The following is a 9,134-nucleotide window of genomic DNA, read 5'->3' as shown; positions in this document are numbered from 1 at the left end:
CAGTTCGGTTGGCAGAGAGTTGTTTAATCGAGGTATAGAGGCAATGTCAATGGTGGCACTAAAATTTGCCTCTGTATGGGTTAGCTGATAGCTACAGAATGATCCTGTCTGGCTCTCACCAAATTTGGTTTGCACAAAGGCTGTGGGAGAATTTTCTGCAGCCATTAATGACAAACCAAACTGTGGGTTTATACCTTGAAGAGTCTTCTTCAAATTGGCTTCTGCCTGGAGGTCATGAGTAGGTTTCATCCTGGCTTCATAGAGCAGAGACTTCACCCCTTCCCTTATTTTTGTTTCATCGAGCTTTGTCTTGGAAACAGTTACTTCCATGACTGGTTGAGGATGGATGTTTTCCCCTCGGCCTTTAGCATGCCACCTCTGAAGCTGTGAAGTGCATGCTAAATTGGGTTGTTCATCATCTTCATTGTCCAGGTCATCAGTTGCCTGGCTGTCATACAAGCTAAACTTGCATCCTTTAAACATTATGCAAGGACATGGTTACATTAACCCACTTTTCCAGCTTTACACGAACAGTTGGCAGGCATAACTTCACCTGAAACGACGCAAAGCACAAAACGAAGACTGTGTGGAGCATCATTCTTCCTGAAGCTATGATAGCATTTGGCTCTCAGGTAGAAGTACCTTTGATCGCTGTTTGCTTCTATATCTTTGAGATACTCATCCTTTAAAAATGTCTTCGCTTTTCTCAAGTTCGTGGGAATCGAATGATTGTCAGCATTACCCACTTTCTTCCCAGAACTTTCAATGTGCTGGTTCATTTCGGCCCTCGAAAACGGCGGCATCCTTTCAAGTGATTTTCCCCAGCCATCGCTTGGATACTTTGGGGCTGGAGTTTCAGGGGAGCGTTCGGCCGGCAGATTTGAAAGCCTGGTCTTTCTTTTCGTATAAATCTTATCTTTATCCGGATCGACCACCATCTTATCTCGACCAGACGTGATATATTCTTGGACCCTATAATAAAAACAAAGATTATCAATGTAAAAGTTCCGCCAAAGCCACGTGTATAAATAGTTGCGTATGCTCACCGTTTGACAAAGCACGCTTTAGTCTTGAGTCCTTTAAGAGAATCACCGCGGCACCTTAGCTAAAACTTCAGTTCTTCATTCTTTAAGGTGGTCTTCCACTCAAAAATTTGTATTTTTTGTCAAAAAACTTTCATTTTGAAAATGGTGCTTTTTGGTATCTTTAACCATTACTCTTTCATTCTACAGCTTCCTTTTTTCCATATTCAGGAGGTAAAGTCAAAAATTTTGCTAAATTCCTTAGCGAGTATGAATTTTCACCTTAGCAACGACCATAGCAACGGTTTGTTTATGAAAACAAAACGCAGTTGCAGTCAAAAGGAAACGACGGAATTTCTCCTGGGACCCCTCCCTGGTTATTCCCGTTGTTTATTGACATTTCAATCAGGCATACATGCACTGAGTTACGAGCACCCAAAATGGCGGATGATATGTGGCGACACTATTTCCCAACTTATCATCCACCATTTTGGTCGTATTCGTTCACTCTATTCCTATTGCGATTTTGCTTGATAATTTATTTATCAATGCCACCAAAGGCTCGTTCTGGTTACACAAAAAAGCTTAAATATCGTGGAAACCAGTACTCTACTGAATCGAAGCGTTCGAAGAAGGAAAAAACGAGTGTCAGCACCAAAGGTCTTGGGAAAGAATGTTCAGCTTCTGCCCGCAAGATTCCAGCAGGTCTGACCACCGCATCTTCTGAGGGTATCAAGGAGTGTAAGGAGTCAATCATAAGTGGATTTCGGTTTGTAGATATGAGAATTTTGTCTTCTGTGATGGAATGTATGCCATGCAAAGAATGCTTTGTTTGTGATTTAATTTTACAAGAGCAAGCTATGAAACGCAAAGGTTGTGCCTCGAATCTTCGTTTGCTTTGCTGCTCGTGTGGTTGGTCTATGGAATTCTTTACTTCAGCTCAAATAGGCCGTTTCTTTGAAGTAAACAGAAGATTTGTGTATGCTTCAAGATCTGTTGGTTGTGGACGTGCGGCAGGTAAGAGGTTTTGTGGACTTATGAACATGCCGCCACCTCCTAGACCTACACCATATGCTCGCCATAATAAAGAAATACTCCGAGCAGTAAAGAAGATCTCACTGGAGACAATGCGTGATACTGCGAGAGAGATTCACGATATCAAGCCAGGTTCAGATGAGGGCATAGCAAGATGTGGAGTGTCTGTTGATGGAACATGGCAGAGAAGAGGCTTTTCTTCTTTAAATGGCTGTGTGAGTGCTATTAGCATGGATACAGGGAAAGTGGTAGATGTTGAGCCCCTAAGCAAAGTTTGTATCAAGTGCAGGGAGCATGAAAATGATCCTGACACCCCAGAAACTACTGCATGGAGAGCAGACCACAGAGCCTCTTGCAAGGCAAACTTTAAGGGTTCAGCACCAGCTATGGAACCAGAAGGCGCCCTTCGAATGTTTCAAAGGTCAGTAGATCTGCATAAGCTGCAGTATGATGAATATTATGGCGATGGTGACAGCAAAAGTTACTCATTAGTCAAAGATGTATACCAAGTCTATGATATTGAAGTTCAAAAGAAGGAATGTGTTGGCCATGTTCAAAAACGACTGGGAACAGCTTTACGAAAGTTAAAGAAGGAAAAGAAAGGGATGGGTGGGAAAGGCAGGCTGACAGATGCCATGATTGACAGACTGCAAAATTACTATGGAATTGCCATTCGAAGCAACTCAGGTGATCTTGCTGCCATGAAGAAGGCAATTTATGCCAGCTTGTTTCACTGTGCTTCTTCTGCAGACAGTAATTACCATGGGCATTGCCCTGAGGGTCCTGAAAGCTGGTGTGGTTTTCAGCGGGACAAGGTCAATAGGACAAACACTTTCAAACATGGAACTGGCCTACCTTTAGATGTCAGAGAGGAAATCAAACCCATTTATAAAAGGTTGAGTGAGGACAGCCTTCTCAGCAAATGTCTTGATGGCAAGACTCAAAACCAGAATGAGTCACTCAATGGTATGGTTTGGGAGCGTGTGCCAAAGGGGGTGTTTGTTGGTTCTGAAGTACTGCAGCTGGGGGTTTATGATGCTGTCGCTCACTTTAATGTTGGTTCAAGAGCAGCTATTAAAGTGTTTGAGAGTCTTGGAATTCCCCCAGGTGAATTCTGTATAAATGAATGCCAGCAGTTGGACAAGATTCGTGTTTTGAAAGCTGAATACAAGTTCCAAGAGAAGAACAAGACAAGGAGGAGGCTACTCAGGGGAAAAAGAAAGAAAAAAAATGACAAATCCCAGGAAAAGGAGGGTGACATATATGCACCTGGTGCATTTTAATGAGAACATCAAAGAGCTTAGCTTAAACTTTCCAAAAGGCACCAGTTGCTTTAGTGATTATTTTGATTGATCAACTTAAATCTTTAAACTTGATTTTCTCAGTTTTGCAATTTTGAGAGAGTGCCCGTCACGGCAAAAAGGATTTCTTGAAAAGTATTAAACCAAAAGGGATGAAATTTTCAGGGAGGTTTGCTTGAGTATAGTTCTGTGTTGTGAACCTAAAATTATTAGTGATTTTTAGTTACATGGTTGTTGACAGATGTATCCATGGTGATAATACAAACAAAAATGTTGTAATCAAGGAACAGTTGCAATTTTATAATAGCTTGGCATAAAAAATATGGGTTTTCTGAGGTTCATGACATAAAGCCATCTTTGTACTTAGTTTTGATACCAATTTCAGGTGAATAGGACCGCTAGTTCTTGAGATATCCTTTTTACAAGAACACCATTATTTTCACAGTTGGGGGCCCAAAACTTGGTTACCATGGCAACGACATGTCTATCAAAATTCTTAAAAGTATCAGTTTGAGGTGATCTCTCCAATAGTACTTAAATAACTTAGGTAAAGCATAAACTGAATTTTTTTAAAATTTGAGTGGAAGACCACCTTAAGGATGAAGGATTTCTCCCATTCAAGGAAGCACCGGGTATATCGTTCTCGGTGAGAATAGTGTTGCTATCTGCGGACGAAGAGCTGGACAACGCCATGATTTCTCTGTTGTTTACTTTACCGAGGCCTTTCCGACCTCGATTTCATGCGCTAGGTTCCAGACCGTTCCGCGTAGCGGCCATTTATGAATACGGTTTATAGTCCCACATCAGCGACACTTAGAAAACACGCATAGCGACACCCCTCCAAGTTTCCTCTTTCGTCGCAAGCGTCACATACAGCTTACCGAGCGTCACGCAATCGCTTTTCCGCGATCAGCCTTCACGATTATTTGCACTATTGTGGAAAATTCCTGGCCCATTTCTTGATTAAAATCGATCGTAATATAATTTCAAGCCTTCAACATAGTTGGTTGGTGTGATGTCTGTACAGATTTTACCAATGTAATAAAAGTAGATGACGTGAATAATAGTGATGGTAAAGCAAGCTTAAAACGGCAACAATCGCCAGAAACTACAACGGATACACAGGGTATGAGTAAGTTTTATTGATTTTACGAGAAAAATCTTCATATTTCGAAATATCTATCGTTGTAAATCGACCATATTTCGTTCCCTATACTATTCCTAATAACGTGTTCCAATTTTCAACGGTTCCCAGCATAACTTACTCTGAGTCACACAACGCGTAACGCGTTCGTGAATTAATCGTTGGCTCTTTCTCGAGACGTGACCTTGGGTTGCCTGTGACAAGACAATTGCGTAAACAATACTTAACATAATAACATTATATACAAAAAAAACGGGATTTTGGATCATGTATTTATTAAAAAAGAATATCCATACAACTACAATGGAAAAAAAACGTAAGATTCATCTTTCTGATCGTGAAATTAATACCATTCGCACTGTTATCGTAGCTACGTTCCCTGGCATCAAGTGAATCCAACATGGCGTCTTTCTTCACAAGCAGTTTGCATCCATTTGAATTTTGTTCTTCAGTCTCGCGGTAGTAGCGTTGTTCAATAGATTGCATAGAGTAAATGCAGTTTGGTTTCAGATTTCAGATTTTGCTTTTTACAACGAGTTAACGTTTTCAACTAAGACATTGGCATACTTAGCATACAAGACATACAAGGCATTCAATGCCTTCATGGCTTTCAAGCGTTCACGATTCAGTCCGTTCCAAAATTACCGCTCAATAACATCTTTTTGTGTGGATTGGCCGCGAACAATACGACTTGTGTATGCGTCTATAAGTATTTTGAGCGTTTGCGCCATAATGCTCCAGATGATCGTAATCCAAACACATTGAAATACAAAACGACTGACAAAAGAGTTTTATGGGCAAAAATCTCGTGTTCGTCATGTGACCCGGCCCTGTCCGTGCATGACAACGTCAATCATCATCAAGATAGCACGCGTGATCAGCATGTGAACACCTCATTGGATCACAGTTAGTTGTCATGGTGTTGAGGGCCCAATGACCTCTGGGTACTATTGCGCAATTTTTCCATTTTGTGGCGGAGGAAAAAAAAAAAAAAAAAAAAAACTAGACCCTGTGAGCAGGGTAACTGGGATACCTGGATGGTACTGGATCCTTGGAATCAAGCGTAGTGATACTACGGGTGTCGGATTAGTATACTGAAATAGTGCGCTCAAGTCTGGCTAAGGGCGTACACCTATTTCAAAACATAGGCATGCTATGCGTGCAAGAGTTCCTTTTTTGTAGGGTGGGTGGATTACTTGAAACATTGTGAGTGATGTCTACATTCTTACAAAAGGAGAGAAGAATATTTATGTGGGAAAGAACGAAAATGTCGAATTACCTCACTCACAGGTATTTTGTGGTAGATTACGTGTGTTTTGCAATAAATGTAACCAAAAATAAACTGTATTGGTGCCACGGATACCTGTTAGTACAAAATGCAGACAGCAGACCGGATACAAAATATAGACTGCACACTGCAGAGTGGGTACAAAATGCAGTCTAAGAATCTGAAGAGTTTTTACGTCTGGTATATAATAACATGCCATCTTACAGCTTACCGAGCGTCACGCAATCGCTTTTCTGCAATCCGCCTTCACGATTATTTGCACTATTGTGGAATATTCCTGGCCCATTTCTTGATGAAAATCGATCGCAATATTATTTCAAGCCTTTAATACAGTCTTCTTACTTTGCGCGCGAGTTGGTTGGTGTGATGTCTGTACAGATTTTATCAACGTAATAAAAGTAGATGATATGAACAACAGTGATGGTAAAGCAAGCTTAAAACGGCAGAAATCGCCAGAAAATACAACGGATACACAGGGTATGAGTAAGTTTTATTGATTTTACGAGAAAAATGTTCATATTTCGAAATATGTATCGTTGTAAATCGACCGTACTTCGTTCCCTGTACTATTCCTTATAACGTGCAGTTCCTCTCGTAACTTAACACCGAGTCACACAACGCGTGACGCGTTCATGAATTAATCGTTGGCTTTTTCTCGAGACGTGAGCTTGGGCCGCTTGTGACAAGACAATTGCGTAAACAATATTTAACATAACAACATTATACACAAAAAAACACAGGGTTTTGGATCACGTATTTATTAAAAAAGAATATCCATACAACTACAATGAAAACGAACATAAGATTCACCTTTCTGATCGTGAAATTAATACCATTCGTACTGTTATCGTAGCTACGTTCCTAGCCATCAAGTGAATCCAACATGTCGTCTTTCTTCACAAGCAGTTTGCATCCCATATAGTTATGTTCTTCAGTCTCACGGTAGTAGCGTTGTTCAATAGATTGCATAGAGTATATGCAGTTTGGTTTCAGATTTCAGATTTTGCTTTTTGCAACAAGTGAACGTTTTTCAACTAAGACATTGGCATACTTAGCATACAAGGCATTCAAGGCTTTAATGGCTTTCAAGCGTTCGACTCAATCCGTTCCAAAATTACCGCTCAATAACATCTTTCAGTGTGGATTAGCCGCGATTAATACGACTTGTATATGCGTCTGTAAGTATTTTGCGCGTTTGCGCTATAATGCTCCAGGAAATCGCAATCCAAATACGCTGAAATACAAAAGAACTGACCGAAGAGTTTATAAGCAAAATCTCGTGTTCGTCATGTGACCCGGCCCTGTCTGTGCATGACAACGTCAATCATCATCAAGCTAACACGCGTGATCAGCATGTGAACACCTCATTGGATCACAGTTAGTTGTCATGGTGTTGAGGGCCCAATGACCTCTGGGTACTATTGCGCAATTTTTCAATTTTGTGGCGGAGGAAAAAAAAAAAAAAAAAAAAAAAAGACGACAAAAAAACAAAGGCATTTTATGACTGGGCTACCACAGGTATCCCAGTAAAAAGACGACAAAAAACAAAGGCATTTTATGACTGGGCTACCACAGGTATCCCAGTAATAAGAGTTTTATTTTTGTATGTTGATGTCGCATAGAATATTACTTCGTTGATAGAGGGAACTTGAACCGGACAAAGACTTGAAGAAATTTCTTGGCTAGCAGTTGAGCAGCAATTGCTACAAAAGTACGCTTCCCATGCTCTAATGCTCCCTCGTTAATGAAACAACATCATTTGCGTGGAAAATATCCAATGGTTTCCTTCTTGTTGTCACGCAGAATATTCACTTCTCTCCCTGATAGAATTACTAATTCTTTGTTTACTAAGCCCCTTTGAGCTTGATATTGTGAAGGTGGATAAAACGAAAGAAAATGATGTTTGAAACCCGGACTACCAGAGATTATATTCCTCTGATAATAAAAGATTCAGCTTGCAGACTGATTCTCCAAATATATGATACTGGCACCAATACTTTCAAAATGGTTAAGTAGAAGTTTATTGAATTCTTTCAGTGATTTGTTATTCATTGTAACGGTTCGGTAGCCGGCTGGATAATGAGTCTGTGTGATTTAGATGTAATCATGAGATTCAGTGCCCTATTGTAAATCGCTCAAATTGTCCTCAACTTGCACTGCTGAAGGAATTTCTGGCGGTTTCCCCACTCAGTCTGACAATTAGAAATCGAAGCCTGGAGACTATCATTCTGCCAATATGAGATCGCAAGGTGGGCCCACCCTTAATGTTAGAGATGAAGTCTAGATGAAGTCTGTCCAGTCACAAGGGAATTTTAAACCTGGGAAATTATCATATGACCTCTAGACCCGACGCGCCAAAGTCAATTTGTCTTGCTGACTGGAAATTTCTCCAGGACGAAAATTATGCAAGAGATGTTGATATCGTAAACAATGACGTGTAATTCAGGACCTGAAACATGCGCCGCGCATGAAAGTCAAGATATTTTTCTCAACCATGATCTCAGTTCTTAATTACTGGCATCGACGATTTGCGGCAGCGTTTCTCTTTTGTAAAGAAAGACAAAGAAAGAGAATGATCATTGAATTTACCAGGAATAATAACCTCTAGTTCTAGAAAGTGCAGTTGTAAAGAATTGTTTGATTTCATGAATAAGTCATCTTGGGGGACTATAGACTTAGTACGACAATATAAAATCCAACACACCCGACATAAAATCAAATAAGTTTATTTTGGGAGACCCTAGTGAGGAACAACCTTATGCTGCCTATTCGTGATCGTCATTAAATTGTTATGTTGGTGGTGACACTGTTTTGAGTGTATTAACGCAATTTTAATTAACTGAAGTGGTAAAAACTCATTAAGAAACCTTTCCACGTTCTAATTCATTTGGGGACTAACCGATGGGGGCTTTGGGGACTAATTTACTAACACGTTGAGCACTTTCATTAGGCAGTGTAAAATTTAAATGATATTAGTAAGAGTAAGATCTTTTGTTGTTTATTTACTCAGAAGTTGCTTGGAAATCTGTCGTCGAAACTCTCTGTTGAAACAAATATTATCGACTGCCCTTCTACGTTTCGGCGCTCTGTACTATTTCAGTTTAATGCCTTGAAACTCCTCGGTTCCTTAGAATTGATGACAGCGTTGTTTATTGATTTATAGGAATTCTTAGCTTTGCCAAGCCGTTAATCTGCCAAATCTTTGAGCTTTCCGAACCCTTTGTGTCCGCTTGAATAAAACTGCCTCAGTGAATTGAAAGATACCTTGTGTGTTTGTTCTCATTTACTCACTGCAAGGTCAAAGAATCTCTTTCATTAAGCACCATTTAGCTGGCAAAATGAGC

General features: G+C 40.2%; 2 protein-coding genes across 2 annotated transcripts in view; one reads left to right on the top strand and one right to left on the bottom strand.

The window, feature by feature from the left end:
* The window catches only part of LOC149044330 (uncharacterized), a 2,019-nt gene extending 888 nt beyond the window's left edge, over positions 1-1,131 (bottom strand). Inside the window, 3 exon segments of the mRNA XM_089208412.1 lie at positions 1-491; positions 494-972; positions 1,047-1,131. The exon segment at positions 1-491 is cut by the window's left edge and continues 888 nt beyond it. Coding sequence (XP_089064538.1) covers positions 1-491; positions 494-938 — 936 coding nt within the window. The 5' untranslated portion in view covers positions 939-972; positions 1,047-1,131.
* Positions 1,132-1,133: 2 nt separating this feature from the next.
* LOC149044329 (uncharacterized) lies at positions 1,134-3,880 on the top strand. Its single transcript, XM_089208411.1, has one exon. It carries the CDS (start codon positions 1,463-1,465, stop codon positions 3,338-3,340), a length of 1,878 nt encoding a protein of 625 aa, XP_089064537.1. The 5' UTR covers positions 1,134-1,462; the 3' UTR covers positions 3,341-3,880.
* Positions 3,881-9,134: the final 5,254 nt, after the last annotated feature.

The sequence above is a fragment of the Pocillopora damicornis genome, chromosome 6 (assembly GCF_964200805.1).
Source record: "Pocillopora damicornis chromosome 6, jaPocDami1.2, whole genome shotgun sequence".
In the NCBI taxonomy this organism is placed as follows: Eukaryota; Metazoa; Cnidaria; class Anthozoa; order Scleractinia; family Pocilloporidae; genus Pocillopora; species Pocillopora damicornis.
Note: the sequence above shows the minus strand (reverse complement) of the source record. Positions and strands in the feature narration are given on the sequence as shown.